This window comes from Rhinichthys klamathensis, unplaced genomic scaffold (genome assembly GCF_029890125.1).
Source record: "Rhinichthys klamathensis goyatoka isolate OS25496 unplaced genomic scaffold, OSU_Roscu_1.1 h1tg000259l_1, whole genome shotgun sequence".
Classification (NCBI taxonomy): domain Eukaryota; kingdom Metazoa; phylum Chordata; class Actinopteri; order Cypriniformes; family Leuciscidae; genus Rhinichthys; species Rhinichthys klamathensis.
The window spans coordinates 1,941,666-1,964,086 of NW_026606781.1; the positions used below are offsets into that span (position 1 = coordinate 1,941,666).

General features: G+C 38.3%; 1 protein-coding gene across 1 annotated transcript; it reads left to right on the forward strand.

Moving 5' to 3' along the window:
- Nucleotides 1-4,198: 4,198 nt before the first annotated feature.
- Nucleotides 4,199-18,511, forward strand: lmo4a (LIM domain only 4a). The gene is made up of 4 exons (XM_056267463.1): nt 4,199-4,288; nt 10,368-10,610; nt 14,579-14,675; nt 18,314-18,511. Exons 2-4 carry the CDS (start codon nt 10,375-10,377, stop codon nt 18,476-18,478), a joined length of 498 nt encoding a protein of 165 aa, XP_056123438.1. The 5' UTR covers nt 4,199-4,288; nt 10,368-10,374; the 3' UTR covers nt 18,479-18,511.
- The last annotated feature ends 3,910 nt before the right edge of the window (nt 18,512-22,421 follow it).

The window sequence follows — 22,421 nt, forward strand, 5'->3', positions numbered from 1 at the left end:
CATTGCGAGAAAGCTTGTCATCCATAGCAACGAAGACTCACTCTTAGTTTAGGAGTTGTCATTTTTCCTTACTAAGAGTAGGTCTGAAAGGCGTTGTGAATAACTTTTAAGAGAAAACTCCTAGCTAAAATATTTTAGTGCGATTTAGGAGTAGGCCTACTTCATGGTAAGATAAAATTCTTTGTGAATACGGCCCCAGATCAATATTTATAAAGGACTTTTGGGTTGCCACTATTATATTTCTCTCCCTCAGTTTCTCTGTATGGCTTTATCACTCTCTCACAGACAGCTGAGACTTTCAGCACTGCCACGACGAGTGAACAGGAAATGTCTAAATGTGTTGAGAATGTGCAGGATGAAATATGTGATGACTGTACAATCTCACAGTACAGAACATTTGAGCCACACACACTGTGAACATTTTTTTCACTCTGATTAGTCAGCATATGTTTTGTCCGCGTGTTGTGTGACACAACAACAACTTATGACTTAAGTCCCCGTGAACCGGAAGTTGCAAACGACTTTTCTCCAGTGTTGTGACGTATTTCCGAGAGAAACGGAATACTAAATGAGGCAAAATAGTGGGCGTGGCTTTTTCCAACTAGCACCTGATTGGATCTAGAAAAGTAGGTGTTTTCATTCAGCCTGTCTACTGTCAGTTGGAGGGGCGTGGTTACGGATGTTAAGCAGACACCCAAACCGTCAAACCTACGTCATCAAGGAAGGTCCTCCAATGCAGAGGGGAGGGGAAATTTCAGATTTTGATTAAAGATTACGAAGCCCAAATTTTTTTTTGTGTGTGGATTGACTTGCATGGATGAATTGTTTACCACAAAACGATCAATTTAGGCAAACAAAGTAAGTATGGTCAATTTTGAATTCATGGGGACTTTAAATGTGATTGAGTACACAGTCTTCCAAAGATATGCTTTGTGCAGTTAAATCCAGACTTAAGTGCTCTTAAAAAAAAAAAAAAAAAAATTTAAGTGATTTTTTTCTGTAAGTGATTTCTTTATTTAAATAACACACAATTAAATAAAATGGGGGAGATGGTTTAAAAACAGATGTTTCATAATTTGAATAGGTTAAATGTGAATATTAGCGCCCCCTATTGGTTCAAATGACACCTCAGAATTAGAAACATCAAACATGGCTAAAGCTCCATTTTATTGTGTGAATTAGAATCGAGTTTGAATGGTACAATATTATACTGTTGTGTATAACAAATTATGTTATAATTTATTATCATCTTAATTGACTTAAGATAACAATGACAGATGTAGATTATTTCCATCATATTTCTTTGATTAAATAAGAAAAATTCAAGATACTGACCATTACATAATTTAACCGTCTTGTCTAATTTCATAATCTAACCCATTTTTATATCCAACATACCAAAATCCCTTTTCTTATGTTGAAAACACTTCGGAGCAAAAATCGTAGCATATTCATGTGAGTATATTTAGTTTTCTTTCTTTCTTTAAAAAAAAAAAATCTATATCCATTCAAATATATTCTTAGTATAGGCAAAATATATAGTATATATTATCAAAAGAATTTCCACAATGACAACTGGTGCCCCAGTGTCCTCTGATTTTCCAATTGTATTCTTTTCTCTCTCTCGTCCTGTCATCCTCTTTATCTCTTTCCTTCCCTGGCTTAGATATTTTCTCACCTGCACTGCTGTGCTCTGTTCATCTTTCTTGGGCTTCTGTTGGTCTATTTCCTTTCTCTATCTCATGCAAAGTGTTGAGTTTCTGTGAAACAATGGGGACACCAGGGAGATTGGTACCAGGGGGTTGGGGGGAAGGAGGGGTGGATACATTTACCTTTGTAAGAGTAGCAAGGGACTCCACAGTGGCTCATCAAAGACCAGTCTGCTCAGGTGATCCCCAAGGCAGAGTGTGTGTGTCTGCTTTAAAGTCTTTGTATGCAGAGCCTGGATTTGAATAGAATCACACTACTGCTCCTTTTTTAAACAAATGACATTGCCTTACATCAGAATAGAACCAGTAGATCCTTCTATGACCCATCTTTGACCCCTCAAATTTAACTAATTGTGTTCTTATGATATACCGGACCAATTATATCAGTGACATTTTGCTGAGAAATATGTGGAGAATATCATGGTTAACATAGTTATCATGGTTCATAGTGTATTCTAATTTTACAGTGGAAAAATAATCATTGTCCAAACTTACTAATGTTATTTTCTTTTTGCTGCTGCTTCTAGTTCTAGCCTCACATGCAAACAAAATAGCTCATACAATCCTCCACTAGATGCCGCCAGACCCTTATTTCCGGAGCAGGAATAATAACACAACCGCTACCTCTTGTCTTAAAGGGATAGTTCACCCAAAAATAAAAAAAAATTGTCATTACTTACTCCTCTCCCTCAAATTGTTACAAATCTGTATGAGTTTCTTTCTTCTTCTGAACACAAAAGAAGATATTTTGAAGAATGTTGGTAACCAGACAGTTGACGACACAGGTTGACTTCCATAGTAAGAAAAAAAATACCATGGAAGTCAACAGGTGCTGTCTGGTTACCAACATTCTTCAAAATATCTTCTTTTGTGTTCAACAAAATAAAGAAACTCATACAGGTTTGGAACAACATAAGGGTGAGTAAATGATGACAAAATGTTTAATTTTTGGGTGAACTATCCCTTTAAATACTTGGGCCCACTGCTTTGACTATAAGGAAGACATGAGAATGTGTACATCTCCTATGTGAATATTTTCTTCAAAAAGTTATTTTGGCTCTGCTGCATTTGTGAAAATGAATGTGTTGTTTGTGAACTTTGCATAGGGCTTTTTACATACTTTTGACCTTCTGTCTGAATAAATGTAGCGTACCCTAAATTCTCATTTTGATTTATTTTAGTGTCAGATGGTCAATCAATTATTGTTTGACCTCAAATTATTTTTTGTAAAAAAGAAAAAAAGAAGTACAATATTAAATTCAACCAAGGCACAAGTGAAATTAAATTTGGCTAAATGTTTCATTGTCCTTACTACATGAAAAAAATAGTAAATGTACAAGTATGATTCTGTAGGCTACATCAATTATTATTGAATGGTTCTGCATAATATAGGCCAGGTTTAAAATGCAACACTCAATTCTATACAATATAGCAGGGTATCCTTGCTTCATTTCTGCATAAGGACTGCCCGGTGCATCTCTTAAATAATGAACAGAGTAGTTGGAGAACAGACAACAAAGTTATTTATAAGACTGTGTTAGGCTACATTGTCAAATTATGCATTGCCATTAACAGTTTAGAGACTGCCTCGCGGCTGTTAGTAGCCTAGTTGACATCAAAGCCACAACATTTCTTAGTGTTAGCACTGCCTGTAAGAGAGAGGCCAAGGCTAGTTCATTTAAGCCTGTAATGGTAAATCAAGGCAAATTGGACAGTATTGCATTGGTTAAATAAAGATTTACGGCGCCAGAGGTAATTGGCTTTCCATCTTGGCCAGATGTTCGCAGCTTCGATCGCGCCGAGAGACGCAGCAAATATAAGGTGAGAGCACGTGGTAGTGTTCAATTTAACAGATGCCTGTTTTCCTCTCGCATGAGCACATCTGTTATTTGGACTGTGTTTTTGCATCTATTGTCGTTTTATTTATAGATTGATGCTTGTAGACTGTCCATTTGTGTAAGCGCATAGGTGAATAATGACTAATAACTAATTTAAATTGCAGCAGGTTTAAATGCTGTGGATAAAGACGGCTTTTAAGTCTTTCAGCATAACTCAGCCGTGGTGATTATGGGCAATTTAAATTAGTTCCAAATAATCTGAAGTTGCCCAAACAGCCATCCATCATTCTGTCACATGCCACGCCCCCTCCCCGTTTATTGGCTGCGGGGGTAGCACCTATATGGCACGTCACCAGGAGTGACTTTAAAAATTTCTCCCTGTTCGTTCATGAGTATTTTCAGCGTAAACTGACGCCAGAAATAAGACGTTGCATCTCATAGGAGGTTTAAGGCACTAAGAAAGCGAGTTTGAATAAATATTAGTTTTAAGAAAGCGCCACGTGCAGGATCATGTGCAATAGGTCAGCATTAACATGAATGTGACGGTTGTGGCGGAGCGCTCCTAACCACAGGGACGATTTTGAAGTTTGTTGGAACACGCGACGCTCGGATTATCAAAAGCGCATTTTCTTCAACGATTTGTGGGTGGACGAAAGCCACTCTCACTGCTTAATACCGCGCAATAACTTTGAGAGATATTCCACCACCTTTGACTTCTTTCCAGACTACGTACAAATTACGGTGAGTAAATATCTTGTAAACATTTAATCACTTAACGTTAGTTAAACAGATTGTGAACTTGTAGGGTTTGAGAGTTTCGTTGTCTGTCTGACAGTTTCCCGTCAGTTCTGATCACGCACATCACAACTTCTGATCCTAAGATGTCATTTTGTTGTATTTCATCGTTTAGTTATGTGTAATTTAGCAGACGCCAAAACAATTTACTCTGCATTTTGATGTCAACAGCGTTGCAAGTGTCATACTTTACCAGCTGAGTTATAGACCAATTTAGAGTTATATAGGTGTTATTTTAATCTTTTTTAATTTTATTTTTTATTATGCACAAACTTTACATTGGTGCGTCTTGGCTGCTACTTCCCCGTGCAATAACTCTCACTCAATGGCTGTATCTCAAATCACAGCGAGCTGCCAACCTAGACATCTGGGCTGAGTTGGTGTCTAGGTACAAAATGCTGTCTAGGTAGGCAGCACATTATGTTTTGAGACGCAGGCTTTATGTGTGCTGTCACTGGAGCGGAGAATTGTGCACAATGGGGAGTTGTGCGCGGAGTGTTAATTAAAAAGAGACCCGTTTTAATGAAACGGCGAAGCGTGTAGTTATATGGCCCCAGAGCGCATTATTAAAAGAGAAGGATATACTGCTAATCTGCGGTGGTGCCAACCAGGGTTTGGTCATTTGCTTACTGGACTCGCTACTATTTTTAGAGGCTGTGAAGCATGGTGTTACGCTCATTTATTTTAATTATCACCGATTCGCACTGGGTTTGTGCGCAGTTATTTGTTCTCCTAACCAACGTGTTTTGACACTAAAAATTCACATTTACAGCATAAGTGAAATTGTATTAAAAAGGCGAAATTATACGGGCGTTCTCGCGTTAGTGAGTTTCTATGGAGACCGTGCGGTTAGTTTTCAACAGACGTTCAGCCCCACTAAAGCAAAAGTTGTGGCACAACCATAAAACATAATAGTGTGTTATTAAGACTTCTACACCATTAGGCTAGTAATTGATGATATGTGATTTGTCTAATAGTGTAGACCCATCATTTGCTCCGTCAAGCCGACACCAATCCATCAGTCTGCGCTCGGACAGCGACGGTATTGTGTTTCTCTTCATTAGCTTCTGTTTTTGCCTCTTATTTCATCAATCAGCTCGTTAGTCGAGTGGAACTGAACGAGCCTCCCCTGGCTGACCTTTCTGATGACAGCGTTTAAATAACGAGAGAGAAAGAGAAGAGTTTGGTCTGTTTCCAGTAGCTCTTCACTTCCAAACTAGCAGTGACTTGGTTGAATAACTTAGTTCAGTTTATTCATACGTTTGGGAAAACAGGGTGAATTCTCGACTTGATGACCTTGAGGTACAAGCTTTTTATTTGTATGAATGTTTTATTAATCTAATATTGCTCCAGTAACCTGTATAATATATAATTTACAAAGAAGATACTCTTTAATAAGTAAAAAAAAAAAAAAAAAGCTGTAGAGCTTTTACACATTCTCCACTTGTTTATCTCATAATCTTCTGCACATTTATCTACAACCATTTGCCCATAAATCACCTATATGCCCAGATTTTCCTGTTTTAAATTAGCAGCAACCTTTAAACAAACTTTGCACTCCTCTAGTCTAAGCAGTATGTATGCCATATTTTGCTAGCCTTCTAAGTAAGTTAAAGAATTGGTCACAACACAATGCAGACTGCCAAAGACATAGGCCTATAGCGTCACGACTCCTGCTACCCTGTGATAAGACACTACATTAAGCCTCATAGCTTAAGAAAGGTTGTCGCCAAACATTTCCAGTGAAGGATTAACTTACCTAAGTTATTAGAGGGATAATGTAATTGTTCAGTATTGAAACAGCCAAGCCTCAAAGCGTGTGATATTCCCCCAGGGTCCCATTCAACAGCATTGTCTCTCTAGCTCTCAGGTCTGCAGGAAAAGGATGATTAAAAAATGGGGGATTTGCATTTTCATGAAATTAACTGTTGCAAAGTTATTTGGCAACCTGCTTTGCAACGGCAATTCTGCAGGTGTGCAGGAAAGACAATGTATGGTGCTTGTTACTGGTGTCAGTTATGGAGAAAAGGTCCTGGGGCAAAATCTGTTTGTGTAGAAGCGCTGAATAAATTTACTTTTGGTTCAGGTTTATAATCTCGTACAGCTGGTCCCAATGCATTTAATAAGATATCAGGCTCATAGTTTGTGTAAGGCTTATATGCCCAACTTTGACATGACAATGAAAAGATTAGAGCCAAGGGTGTCGGAAATTGGTTTAAACTGGTGCTTGGCAAATTCTCCAATAAGAACTCAGGCATGTATGTTCATGTCAGGTTTGGGATGTCACTCTGTTTGTAGGGGAAATGCTTATGCAGCTCTCTTGAGTGTTGTGTTAGACCTGTTCGGCCAGTTTTATCAGGTAAGGTGAGGGAATGTAAACCACACATGTGCACAAGATCTTGCAAGGCTATTTTTCTGCAGATTGCTAATTCTTAGCTTTAGGATTTCTCCATTTTCACGTTGAAAGATCTATTTCATGATCCCACCACTGCATAAACTGTGCAAGGTGCTTCACCCAAAACATGTTTCATTCCCTGTGTCATCCAAAGTTTAATGGGATAGTTCCCCCCCAAAATGAAAATAATTTACTCACCCTCATGTTGTTCCAAACCTGTAGGCTAAGGCCCCGTCCACTCTACTGCGTTTTCGTTTAAAAACGGAGACCTTTTGCTACGTTTGCACCTCCCGTCCACACTAAAACGGCAAAAACGGAGACCCAAAACGGAGAAGTTTAGAAACGCTGCCGATCCGTTTTTCGTTTTGAATCTCCGGAGGGCGTTTTAGTGTAGACGGGACAAAACGGAGAACTTTAGAAACGATGACGTAGTAGAGGCTCACGCTCGGCTCTATGATTGGGTTTCATCAGTCATGGTGTATATATTTGCTAGCAGCTGTTGTACAAGTAAATTCTGCATTTTACAACACTATAACTGCCTACATGCGCCGGAGTCAAGCTATTATTCGAGCGATCTGTGACAATTCCCGTGTGCAGCGGCGATGTTGACCGTACATGGAGCGTTGGTTTGGGGTTAACCCAGAGCATGGTGGGATCATTTTATCAATGAAGTTGTGTTTACACCGGCGCGCGCATGCCCAGTGTTGGTGAATGGTCACGTGATCCGCGTTTTCAGTCGTTTTAATGTGGACGGAGATCAATTCTAATACGCAGCTAAAACGCTGGTGTGGACGGAAATCGTATTCGTTTTAATTATCCGTTTCTAAACTAAAACGCAGTAGTGTGGATGGGGCCTAAGACTTACTTTTTCAGTAACACAAAAGAAGATATTTAAAAAATATGGACAGAAAAAAATAACACTGTGAATTGTTTCCTAATATGCTTCTTTTTGTGTGTCTCACAGATGACACAAGGCTGAGTAGCCTAAGTGATGACATAATTTTCATTTTTGGGGGAACTGTCCCCTTAGGAGAGCCTATAGTACCTTTTTGGCACTGTTCAGGCTCCTGTTTGTGGGAAAGCACGTGGCGGTTGATATCTTATGTCCGGCACAAGGCTGGGAAGACCGATAGGACCTGAGGAAAGCATTCCCACTCCTTTGGAGCAAAGCACAAAGAGCCTTCCTGTTGCTTTCCTCTCCTCTTTTGACCCCTGGTCGACCCTACCAATCAACAGGGCTCAGTTGTGACCTCTAACCTGGCCTCCGTCTCCAGTCTGCTGCCGACTGACCTCTCCTTTAGAACAACAGAGGGAGGAAATAACAAGTGATATAGCCAGATGTCCAAAGCCTCTTCCTCACATTGCTGCAGCCTCTCCAAAAGGAGAAAACTGCACCAACTGGACCTCACAGGATTTTGCTGAGGTTTTCCAAATGCAGCATAGAAGCTTGCTTTGTGTCTGTTCAGAAAACAATGCAGAGATACAAGGTTATTTTTAGAAATAAAATGTGCAAGCATTTCCTAATGTGTCTGAGGCTGAGCATGATATGTATGGTGCCTCGAGTCTGAATGTCTTTTGCTTAGTTGGACAGTCTGACCTTCTCAAACCACAATCTTCGTGTTTATTTTATATAATGTTAGAAAAGGTAATATGTTGGCCTGTAGCTAGACATGCTAAAACTGTACGTGTGTGTGGTGAGGATGGATGGTGGTTAGACTGAATTCATCCTTCTGGAACTGCATAAGGCTGTTTATTGAGAGAGGGAATAGTTTGCTTGCTCGCAGGGAAACGGCTGGTGAACAGTAACTCATCAAGGGAATACACTCGACATAAGTGAAAACATACTCAAACTAAAATCATCAGACAGGGAATGACAAATCAGCTGCACTTTCATTAGGAAAACATCATTAACAGTGGTTGGTGTTGTGATTGAGTTCTCGTGTCGGTTGAAGGCTGTTTACCACAAGGCATTCCGACTGCAAACTAGGACATATTAAAAATCCGTCTTGGAAAAAGTTGTTGGAGTTATTTTTGTTTACATGGTACTGTGAGAACAGTTAACTGTGGTAAATCAAGGTGATGTTTGTAAAGTCTCATATCTCGGATAAGGATAGCTAGATGTCTAGATTAGTGCTCTTACTTGGAGATGCCATATTGATATGACCCCTGTTCTCGGATCAACATTCACACTCTGAGAGAACGCACTCTGAAAGGGAACAGACTTTACTTTTTGTCCTTATGGTTTCAGTTACTGCCATTTGAAAGCTGGACTGCCTCCAGCTGGGTTTGATCTCCACTCATATTTGCAATGAAAGTTCTGGAAATGAGTTGTAGATGTAAACTGATAATGTTAAGGCAGATATAAAAATCTGTGGACTACATAATTTCCATAAAATTGCCTGCAGCATGAGATTTATTTTAGGAAATAGCAACATCATTACAACATGTTTGTACAAACACATTTTTAATGCATTTAATTATAAAAACCGATATGACGTGTTGTTTATAATGTTAACTAACTATTGCTAATAAAATATCACATCACATTTATAATATTATGGGCCTCGGTTGTTTAGCGGTGCCTATATGACTCTGGCCATTATGCAGTCATTTTCGAAGCACCTGGTTTCTCGTGCAAGAGCAGGTTGTTTTCTAGACAGACTTGTGTATCCCTTCATTGGTGAAACTCTGCCAAGACATACATTGAGTGAAGTTTCATTAACCGTTTACAGTTCTGCTATAGCCAACCACATTTTTTTCTCTCATTGCTCTGCATTGTGGGATAAATATATGGTAAATGGTGAAGTCACAGTTATGATTGTTTAGAAACCTTATTTACTTAATTTTCTCTTAGCCAGTATAAAAAAATGTTACAAAATATGCTGGCCGTTATACTGTATGTTCGTAACTTAAAGAAAATGGAAAATAAATAATATCTCAATGCTTTAAAAGATCTCTGCTGTTGAGGGCTTGCAATACTGTTGTTGTGAGTTGACTGGTTGCTACTCTGCTTGCATAATTTTGAGTATGAATATTCCTCACTCAGAATACAAAAGAATGGTGATATAAACAACAAAGAATTTTAGATGTGATAAAACCCTGAACTTTACAAAGCAAGAACCTAAAGGTGAGCACAGAGAACTAAAATGACAAATAGTAAAAAATCATGCAACCACATTATGTATTCAACTTGCAGTGCATTTTAGGAACCTAAGCACCAGCAGAGTACTGTAAACATATCCTATTACACTTAATCTGTAAATATACCAGAGGATACTGTACTGCTACATCAGTCATTTTCCTGGCCTGGTTTACTGTTATTTTCTGTAATAAATTGTAGGAAAATACTGTAATTTGTCTTTATTATAATCCCAATTGGTCAGTCAGTTTTATTGGATGGGGATGTTGAAAATTAAATCAGCAATAAGGCAAGAAATATATCTGTCCCATTATTCTGCTATGATGTTTTCTTAAAGGATCATAAGAATGAATGTATTATGGTGATTTGTTGAAAGAGCTTTGGGGGAACATCTCTAATGGCTGATCTTCTGATAGTGGTGGAACTATCTGGCCTCTGGATAACACAGACCAGATATGCTGATTTACGAGCTTCTCCGCTTTGTCCCACAGGCAGGCGATGGTGAACAGCCGTGTGGAATCCACCGCCGTCGCGGTAACAGGAGGTAGCGGGGCAGTGCGTTCCTGTGCAGGCTGCGGAGGTCGGATCTCGGATCGCTTCCTGCTCTTCTCCATGGATCGGTACTGGCACACGCGCTGCCTTAAGTGCTCCTGCTGCCAGGCTCAACTGGGAGAGATCGGCAGCACCTGCTTCAGCAAAGGAGGAATGATCCTCTGCAGGAATGATTACATCAGGTACTAAATGAAATGGGCAGTCAGGGATTTGGTGGGATTGAGATAGAAATGTTGAATAAGACCGAATAAATGATGTTCCTGGTCACTGCATCAGTTGTAATGTGTTAGACGAGGAGGACTGGAAACAAATCAATAAAATGTCATTGATTTGTGAACTTCATCGCTGTTTTATATCAGTTGAGACATCCATATCTCCTTTCCAGATTTAGTAGTGCTTCAAGGCTACGTTCACACCGTCAGTCCAAATCCGATTATTTGTGTATCCGATTGGAATCTGATCTAAAATTGACTGTCCACATTGTATAAAGGAACTGTTCAGATCCAATTTGTGTGTCCATGCCACTCTTTCGTTTTCTGGAATATCTGCATTGGTTTCTATGGCAATGGCGTTGCGTTGGTAGGTAGGTATACGGCAAAAACAACAGCAACCGTAACATGGAGGGGTTTGCAATAGAGATGTTGTTTTCGTCGGCACCGATAGCCTCATAGGGAGCGTGCCGAAATATAGCGCCGTTGCGCTACGGGTGACTCGAGTTCGAATCCCGGCTCGTGGACCTTTCCCGATCCAGTCCCCCGTCTCTCTCCCACCTCGCTTCCTGTCCACTCTATACTATACTATCCTATCACCAAAAAAAAGAGATGTTGTTTTCTTTACAACATGACAATGTGTAGCCGCCGCGCTGGACTACTGTCTTCTGAGGCAGCGGCAGAACCATAGGAGGCTAGTATGAGTGGCTTTATTCCGTGCTGTCGTCTCTGCTGGTTTCAAAACCTGTCTCTGCTCGTCCGGCACTTTGCAACAACACAACCTGGTTTCTGCAGCGACTTTCAGCAGGTTTCCTATAACAACGTTTGACGTTTATGTTTTACGTGGCGTGAGAAAGTCACATTAACCACACAAAATCAGCAGTCAGACAGAAACGGATTTCAAGAAATGCCATTTGAATAGGATTTCAAACCACATATGAATGTGTAGCTTAAACCTAATTTGTAAAAATCACATTTCACATGATTTTTTTTTTTTTGCCGTTCACACTTGCTAAATCTGATCGGTTTTCAATAGAATATACACAAAAATTGTGTATTTGGACTGACAGTCTGAACGTAGCCTAAGTTCAAGTGAATGGTCTGAAAGGCTCAGGATATTTAGACGGGCTTCCACAGACTTGTAAATTTGTGCTTCATATTTAAACACAAGAAAACCGATAAATCCCTCCACACTACCATATCTTGCTACCACTTCATGCATCAAACAGCCATTTTTTTGTGTGTTTATGACGTTAGTTATCTTGTGCAACTTTTGGTTGTGCAAGGTTTTTCTATTTATTGTTTAATAGTTTTGTCCAAGATCAAAGTGTAAAGTTTAACACATATTTAAATGAGTAAACCACATGTTAATATATCCATTTGTGAAAATAATTTTCAGATTTTTAGTGCAGCGTCTGTCATACTTATTTTAGACATCTTTTCTGTGGCAACACATTGGAATATATGTTACTGCGTGAACTGTAACAGGACAAGAAAAGTTCACCAATTATGACAGGAAGTGTGTGGGTGCATGTAACATGGCATCTGTAGCAGCCAAGACTCCCCAGATGTTTTTCATGTGCTGTACACTGCTTTAGATTCAAGCTGTATTGTTTAACCACACAGTCCGTGATCAAATTAGAACTACGCAGAATTGTATTTTTTTTTCACAAATTTTGACTAGTCTGCAAAACAAACGTAACCTTGATTTGCAAACCCTAACAATTGATTGTTTATTTTTATGGCAGTTTTAGCTGAGGTCCATGATTGCATATGTGCCATATGATGATTATTAGATTACATAACTCTTTGATTGAATTTGGCCTCTATTCCCTTGTATATTTTGAGCTGAAGGCTCCAGAGGTGAGGAGATTAGATTGGTTTATAATCGCTGAGGCTTTGAAATTGACCTCTGTGTGTTTGGATGTGTGCAGTGATGCATTGGTCCATGACGGCACGGCATTGTTGCCTGTAAGACCCACTCTGGTTTGTTTGGACCTCAACCAGGGATGTCTGACTATTTGGCATTGCCACGCAGATGGTTTTTTTTGGTGTGCCTGTGATTGCTGTAGAAGTGCCAGAGATGCCTGATCAAAAGTCAAACAATCTTTCTGACCCCAAAATCAAAAAGAAACTGTGCAGTCCTGCCATATTTGAAACTAATATCACTGATGCAAAATATCTGTCATAGTTGTAAAAACAGTATTTTTTGTTTTAAATGTGTATTAATATAATTGATTAATATTAGCTATTATTTTATATTAATGTATTTGATATGCATTTTATACTGATATGAAATAATGATAATTATTAATTCATATTTATGAATGTTTTCATATTATTATTGATGAACATTATTAATATACCTATATAATATTATAAATGGGTTTGAACGTGCATGGGACAAACTCAGGTTACAAATAATATAAAATCTAATTTTATAATTTATAATTGTATATTAGATTCCTATCAAATATTATTTAATTATTTATAATTATTCTATGTACATTTAGATTTATTATTATTAGTTGATGTAGTATTCATATTATTATGCATTAATATACCTAGCCTATATAAATAAAAATAGTTTGTGGGACTGACTGAACTGGTAAAAAATAAATAATACAAATATTATTATATTATTGATTATATTAATTCAATATAGTGTATATTATGCCTATTTTATATAATTTTTCACCAGTTCAGGTCTCCTTAATAGTTACTGCACAATGACTCACAACAAGTTTCATTGTTTCATTACAAGTTTTGGTTAACAACTCAAGTGAGAAAGAAAATACTTTTTTTTTCTCGCAAAGGACATCTCTTACAGCACTAATTCAGCAAGCATGTTATAAGTGTCAAGAGTGGTCTTGGGGATATTCCCTTTAATAGTGCATGTAAGGTGTACTCAATCTGCAGTGTATTAAATATGTATAATACAGCTAATCAAAAGGGCAGAGCTTCATTACCAAATGACACCGCGTGGAGCCTGAGGTCTGATAAAAGTAGGGTGCATTAATTAGGGAGAACAGAGCTCCTTTCTGCTGTCTCTTATTAAATTACTGTTTGGATTAAGATCAAAAATTCATTACTGCGAGCAGTCAGAGCTGGGACAGTGATAGCGGAGGAGGGGTAGAGAGAGAGAGAGGGTAGGGGGAAGGGGAAGGGGAGAAAGTGAGGTGGTGAGAATCAGCTGCCAAACTGGTCTGGTTACCGTCACAAAGACCCCTGAGAGGGAGCGGAAGAAATGTTTCCTACTGAAACATGACTGTGACATGGTGGCTCCAGGTGTTCTGAATGAAAACAAGTTGTTTGTGTGCATATGTGTGCGAGTGGAATGCTTGTATGTTGCGTGTTGTTTGTGTGCATCTGGGTTTCATCTCTACGACCGAGTGTGTGTGTGTCCTTTTAGCTCATCAAGAGCACGACTTGAACTCATTTGAGTGTTCTCCTAAAATTGCCTATAGCAACCTCAAGCACAGGCAGCAGAGTAATCAAGTGCACCCTAATTAGGAGCCAAGGGTGGATCAGAGGCTCTTATAGCCACCCCCCACCCATTGCCACCAATTACACTGCCTCTCCAGATTAGCTGATAGGCTGCAGTCTAAGGACTATTAGGGCTTTGGTGCCCTGCCATCCAAGCCACGCACGCACAAACACACACATTGCAAAGCACTCAAACTTCAAGCTATGGGCGTAAAAGTGAATTTCACTTGTGTGGAATGAAAAGAAGTGAATTAAGAACTTATAGAAGTTTTATTTTCAGGATGGTTTGTGTGTCATTTTGCAATAAGTTAAACCGTATTTATCCCTCAAGTGAGAATGTCAATTAAAGAAACATGTTAAAACATATCAATGTTGACTTGGTTTCAGCTGATCTCTTGTCATTCTTTTAAAATATTCTTGTTAGTATTAATTGCTGTTTTCCCCCCACTGTGCAGGTTGTTTGGTCACAGTGGAGCCTGCAGTGCATGTGGACAGTCTATCCCTGCCAGTGAGATGGTGATGAGGGCCCAGGGTAACGTCTACCATCTAAAGGTGAGCCATAGTCTGTTGTCAGCAAATGCTCATTTTTATCTGATTCATCTGTGCAGGTTTTAAAAAAAAAAATTTATGAGCTCCTCATTTTTAAACAAAATATAACTCGATCTTCTGGTGACATGCCAAACTTTAACAATATCAGCTTAAACCCCGCCCCTTCACATTTCACAAGTTCACATTTAGATCTGCCTCCATCCAATCAATAACCAAGTCCCTGTCCTACAAATTTTTTTTTGTCTTTTTCATAAATCGGTTTCACACAGATGGAAGAAAAAAATCTGGCCATACTTTCATTTTATCCAAGAACGAAATATTAGTAACAAACCAACAAAAAATAACAAGATCAGAATATAAAAAAATGGCCAAATAAATGTAATTATACACTGAAGTGGTACACCATTTATTGTATAATATATATAATGCATGGTAAGGGTGTTCCGATCAGGATTTTTGGGTCCGATTACCGATCACAGAAAGTAGTATAATCTTTATTTTTATCATGTAGCATTATTTATAGGAATGCTCTTAGAATTTTACAGACATTTAATTCAAGGCCTAAATTTCATTTTGGAAAATGGAGTGAATTCCCCCCTTAATTTTGCAACAAAAAAAAAGTTAATTACAATAGGACAATTTTGTTGCACAATATCTTACACACAGCACAAGCTTGATTTTAAACTGGATTGAATTTACAAAAAAGACAAGTAAACAGTCAGTAATAAAATAATAACCAATAAACAAATTACAAAGAGTAGGACAAATAAATGCAATAATAATGATACAAAATAAATAAACAGTGCTTTAAGATTTCTTTTAGTAACAGTTACAGTAGTGTTCAGGTAAGAAATAGTAAATAAATTGAATAGAGAATCAAATGTAACATATGAATGGAAAGTCTTCCCTGAGTAAATTAAATACAGATTAATCATATTTAAAGTTACAAAAGATATACAGTCAAGAGCAGTGAGTGATTTTTCCTTTTCTTTTGTTTGATTAACATTAATGGCACAAATGGCAACAGGAATATTAAGCTGCTGTCACTTTAAGACCTTTAAGAACAGTGAACTGCTGATAGTGCAGATGTGAAGCCATTTGTGCATTTTAAGAGCGCGCGATAAATTCACTCATGCCGTTTGTGAAGTCACTTCTCACAAAGTTTTCAAAAGTTATTAAATAAAGATGTATGAATTGTACCTCACCTTTAGCATTATATTTTTTTTTACCCGCACTGGACAAAGATTGAGACGGCGCCGCTGCAAGTCCTCTCACGGTAGGCGCGTATCTTTTTGCGTTGTCAGCATGAGATCGGTTTCTGAGACCGGCAAATTGAGAGATTGCCGATCGAGTCTTTAGTAGTGATTATCGGCAAAGAGCAATCTGTATGCGATCAATCAGAGCACCCCAATGTATGGATGGGTAGTAATTTGTCATAGACTCTAATTTAAATTATTTACAATAGTCATCAGACTTAACTCTTTTTACAGACTTGTTATGACTAAATGACTAAACCTGCTCATTTGTGATCAGACTAGCTGATGCCTAGACACCTTCCAGTATGGGGAAGAAAAAAAATCACCATTTGAAGAATTACGTATGCAACATCCTTGTACACTTGTATGGTTACAATTTCTGAACCAGTCCCAAACATAAGGGAATTTGTTTTGTACATTGCAATTACCTAATTCCCTTTGACATTGGCATGTAAGCCAGCAGGAATTGCTCAACATAAGCTTGAGACAATGTTTAATAGCTAGATTTATGAAATGTTATTTCTTTTCGAGTATTGTATTGCAACTCCCTCAAGACTGGAAGTTGAAAGACTGAAATGCATAATTCTTGCAAAACAATGACTTGGACCCACACACCCATATCTCTAGAGTGAGAATTAGAGGCATTATTGTATTAACGTATGCGTTTATGCTTCTCATTATTTGGTTGGAATGGAAACATCCAGTCTCTTTTTTGGGAAATCTGTTTCTTTGAATTGTCAGCTAAAGTCTCGCTTTTACTGAACACGGATAGCAGGATAGTCTCAAGAGACGCCTGCCGAAACTCATCAACTAACCATTTTCCCAACTGCGCCACACATTCCTCCTTAATTATAGTGGTGTAGGTGTCAACCTGTCTTAATAATATTTGATTGGAAAAGGAAACCATTCCCTGGTTAAGCTGAGTGGTTCGGTTTGGTTTCCCAGTGGTCCTTGTTTGCATAAGTTTTCAAAATTGGGTAACTACATCCTGACAAAATTTCTAATTTGTGAGTGTCTGAAGAAATGTGAGCTTGGAGTGTAATAGATTTTTTCAAACAATGCAAATGTACCATATGTGTAGGTACTCTGGTGTCGCTCATTTCCCTATTTCTATCAATAGTGGAAAACTACTGTTTATTTATAGGACTTTTCCCTCATATTGGTGGTTTAATTTCAGGCTGTTTAAAGGTAGGGTATGGGATTTGCAAAACGGCCGGCAGATTTTGAAAATACACAACTCAAAAGGTCCTACCTTCTTTCCTCCAACGCTGGCCCTGACTCCACCCATTCGAAGAACATGGACGAGCAATCATGCATCTGCAAAACTCAGATGCGCGAGATTGCACTTACTCTCTCTCTGTGCCGGGGCGACTTGCACTTACTGTGACTGGGTCACGAGCTTTGAGCATGCGCACGAAGGGGACATGGTACGACCGTTTGATTGACGCACTTACAGTCCAATGATTCTAGATGGTCTTGGAAATGATTGGCTGGAGTTTTTCGAGTCCTGCCCGTTCCACAGATGATTAAATTGCTTAATTTTCATTTCAGTGCTTCTAACTCAGTAAGTGGGTTAGGAATAGGATTTCAAGTGATTTTGAAAAAATGGTCAAAAAAGAAAATCACATACCCCACCTTTAAAGTGAGATAATGAAAATTCACAGTCGCTGTGTCAAAATAGGCCTACTTCCATGCTATATAGTAGGCGAAAAACAGTATATGAGCCGAGTAGTATGTCCGAATTCATAGTATTCATAAAACAGTAGGCGAAAAGTACCCGGATGACCTACTACTACCACCAAGATTTTGAATTGCGCATTCGATGGACACTTTACTATCCCATAAGGCCACAGGAGAGGATTTGTGAATGGAGGTGAAGCGACGCAACTGATGCTGTAGGTCACATGATAATGACAACATGGCGGATGTAGTACGTCCGAATTTCATTCATGTTAGAACATAGTTTTGTTTTTTTACTGTCAAGTTTCAAACCAAATATAGTACCTACTATACAGTATGCAATTTCGGATGCAGCACCCATCTATTTTGCAAATGTATCTCATTGATCTTGTGAACTAGTTATGTTTTTTTTTTTTACTTTTGTAATCAAAATGTCATGACTCAATCTTTCGCTTAAACATCCCCTTTCTTAAGCTCGCATTCAGCCGATCTGCCTCTATCCAATCAACAATTGATTGATTGAATCAAGTTACTACACTTCTTCTTTTTTCTTCTCAATAATCTATTTCACTCAGAAGTGTCGCATTATGGAACTTCCGTTTCACTCGACTTTAATACTTTTTTTTTGTGGTAAAATTGACTTGTTTTATTAAATGAGATGCCACAGTGCCAGTGAAATAAAAAAAAATATTTTTTCTCTTCCAGTGTTTCACTTGTGCCACATGTCGAAATCGCTTGGTGCCTGGTGACCGATTTCACTACGTCAACGGCACCATCTTTTGTGAGCATGACCGGCCTGGTGGAGCTTTGCTCAGTAGTCACCTGACACCCCTGCAGAGCAACACCCTCCTACCCGACCAAAAGGTATGATGAAAACACATTTTGTAAATGTACATTTTATGGTACCAGATGATAGAAAAACATGTTAAATGAGAGAGATGACTATATTGCATTATTCTTCCTAGTTGGAAAACAAACTGATTGGCTACTTGGTTCTTTTTACACAGGTTTGCTGAGGAAACATGGATGTATAATTTGCGGTGTGCCTTTTCTTCATATTTTTCCTCACCTCTTCCATCCAATCTATCATTGTGAATGTCCACGCCACTTTTGTGCATTCAGCCACCTTAGAAGAATTCGGAACCACGCAAGTACTGTGAGTCACTTGCGAGACAATCACCCCATCGAGGGAAACCTAATCAAGTCGAAGAAAGACACAGAAGCTAAAAAGGATCATGTGCACTCATATGTGGTCTGTCTGGTTATGGCTGGGATAGCCTGACCCTGAAAGCCTTAGACTCCATAAAAGAGCAGCTCTATAATGCTGGGGTGATGCTCAACATGATTTTGTTCCCCTTTGAGAAGTTTCTCAAGGGATGTTGTGGACGTTACCTGGCATTTTGGACTGTGGGGTTCTATGGATGATGATTGATATCACTTCTTGTCCATAAAACGACATCCATACATAAAAAGACTGTTAAAAATGACCATTTTGTTGCAGTGGTGGTTGCCTTTTGTTTACAAGCCAAGTTTTATCTTTCTTTTTTTGAAAATGTTCTGTCGTCTTTGGTGCCTAAAATATTTTTATGTCCAGTTTTCCCTCCTTTGTCATTAACTTCCTATTAGCAAGTAATCATACACATGCACAGTACAGTACAGATACGTGAACATGTATTGTTACGTCTACTCAAGTTTGACGTATGAAGCGCTCTTTTTGAAAGGGTCGTAGTCTCCAGATGAAACAGCATGTTTTTTTCCCCCCAATGGTTTGGTAGAATAAATTCTATGTCTGTATGCATATTCTCTAAGAGAGACTGTTATTCAGTGTCTGCCAAGACATTTGATGTGAGTGTGAGGGAGATTGAGAGTAAAATTGTATATATTTCATGTGCTGTTGTATCGTGTTCAATGGTTGACCTGTTTCCTTGTGTCCTCTTTTTAAATAGAGGAACCATTAAAAAATAAGATATCTGTAAAAAAAAAAAAAGTACTTAATTAAATAACTATAACCATCAAAAATGCTGCCTTGACATCTCTGCTCAGTGTACATCAACATTTGATGGTTTTGGCTTGGTGTGTTGGACACTCACTAGATGTCGAGACGGCTCTCCAATAGTCCCTGGCCAAAAACATGGTTCATTACCCTCCAGATTTCAACACAAACTCTTGCGTCTGCATCATTACAGAGAGTAATGAAAGGCATTTGAGTTGGCACTTTCTCTTTCTCTTGCCGTGATTTCAATCCGTGGGTCTTGCTAAAAGGAGGTCTCCTTTCTCCTGTGCATCTTTGTGAACGTCGCTACAGAAATAACCGTTACGCTCCCGCCCTTTTCTTTCATCTGGCCCTCCTCTTAAGATTTCATTGACTTCTAAATCTGCCTTTTTCTGATCAGATTTGCAGGGGTATATGAGATGTTTTCTCATTATGACATTTCTGGTAATTGCTTTTTGGCATTAAACTCTCCAATATCTTGTTTATTTAATTAGCTAATTAAACCTATCTCTCTTTTTTCAACCAACTATGGCCTGCACTCACAAGGTGTTCCCTTCCAATTTACTTTTACGATTAATAAAAAAAAATCCTTTCCCTTGTGTTTCTTATAAGAAAAATAGAAGCCAAGCATACCTCATTATGGCTGTTGGTGGGTGTGTATGTGTTGGGTAGGGGGTGTAAAAGCCAGCTGTGACTCTTCACATTGAAGTATTCTGTGTGTGTTTGTGGGATCTTAAAAGTCCCGAGGTTAGATCATACTAAAAAAAAAGTTCAGTGTATTTCCCTTTATATTATGAAATGTTTATTACTTTTAAATAGATATGTATTGGGGACAGCCAGATGTTATTTTTTAATGTCATCACAGTGCAAAACACTTTTATAATTTTTTCAACAGAGTAAAATCATTGTGATTTAATGTCATTACTCTTTTTAATGTTGAATATAAACTTTATTATATGTATAAAAAAAAAAAAATCTACTTTTTATTTATTTTTACAGTTAGTATATACAGTACCCTGGTGGTGTGCATAAAGGGTCAACTTGGTAAATAGACAAAAAAAATTTTATGGTATAAGTGGTCCTTTGAACATTAAAATATACAGCTGTGTTACGAATTCAATATTAACTCTTAACATGTATTTTATAATGTAAGTCCCTCGCATTAGGATCATATTTGGGGGTCAGTAGCATCAAAAAAAAAAAAAAAAAAAAAACTTTGATCACAGATATCATTGTCAGAGCAAACATAAGTCAGAAAAAAACACATCTTGAAATAAAAGCTGCTTTGTGTTAAACGCATTATGGTGAAAGCTTACAGTATTGGGTCCATGCACTGTACTTAAGATTCAGTGCTCCATAAATATTCTGTGGCCTGAGATAGTTAAGGGAAGTATCAGAGAAATTCATTAACTTATGCAAATGATCCTAATTGCAATTATCTCCAAATCTTGTTAAGTGAGAGGAGGGGTTAGTGAATCTCAAAAAATAAAATAAGAACTCCCTTGGCCATTCGAGTAGCTCTTTGCATTCAACCCGATCATGCTTCAACTGTGCATTTCTAATTAGTCTGACATATTCAAAAGCCAATTAACGGTCTCTCAAATCAGAGCTATACCACAAGGTTTTGCCAACTTGTAAAGGAAGGAGAAACTTTATTTTTAAGTGTGCTGATTTAAAGAAGCCCTTGTCTGTGAGGACATGCACGCAGTTTCCCCCCTTCTTTTATTCAATTCTCTAATTAATCCAATTAACACATGCAAATTGGTGTAATTACATTGTTTCCTCACCTCATGTTGTGTGAAGATGGGGAAGAAGCTGAACAGATGAAGAAGGGATATTTTTTTATCAGACAGTGAGGAATGCACAGACCGTAGACTTCTACATTACTCCTCAACACAACTACCCAATCACGGCAATAGGCTAGTACTGCTACTACAGGTCAATGGGTCGACCACATTGTGACAACCTACAACATAAAGACTATAACAATGGATCATGCATCGTTCTTTGTGCAGTTTATTCTTTAAAAATATTCAGACAATAAAAGGCTCAGAACTGAATTAACTAATATAAATGAATACCTTGAATGCAATGTAAGTCGCTTTGAATGAATGCATCTGCCTAGTGCATAAATATATAAAATAATAAAGTTGTGGAAGCAGCTTAAATAGTTCTTTGTGCATCATTTTATCATTCATTAACTCCCACAAGTGGATGAGAACACTGACACATTGTAAGAAGCCCAATATAATATCCCTGTGTAATTAAATGTGTGCTAACCACAGCCACAGTAACTAACTCTAATAACTCAGAGACGTCCCACAAAGGCACACAAATCTGAAAATCGAATCCAATGCTCAGTCATTTAATATAATAAGTCATAGGAGAAGGCTTTTGGTTTAATACCCTGCTTGTGCTACGCAGTGACCTGAAACTCTTGTGCACCGCTATCTTTTGTTTCAGCAGCCAATGGAGTCAGATCCTGTTGCCTGCCTCTGATATGACTATGACCAGGCCTCCTTACTTGTCTCTGATCTGTTTTTAAGCTGCCAGCATCATAAACTCCACAGCTGTTTGGCTTCGGTGGCAGAGAAGCAGTGGAGAAGAGTGCCAAACCGCATATTGGACAGAAAGAAACGGGGAGAGGCTGAAGACGTGTAAGGAAACTTTACAATCAGTTTAGACTCCCTGAATGCTGATTGTACAGTCTTCTTCAAGATGAAACGATATACTGTGTGATGACAGATAAAAGATCAAATTCAGAGTATACCTTATTAAAGTGACATGACCTGAAGGCCAAGTACGGTATACTGCACATAG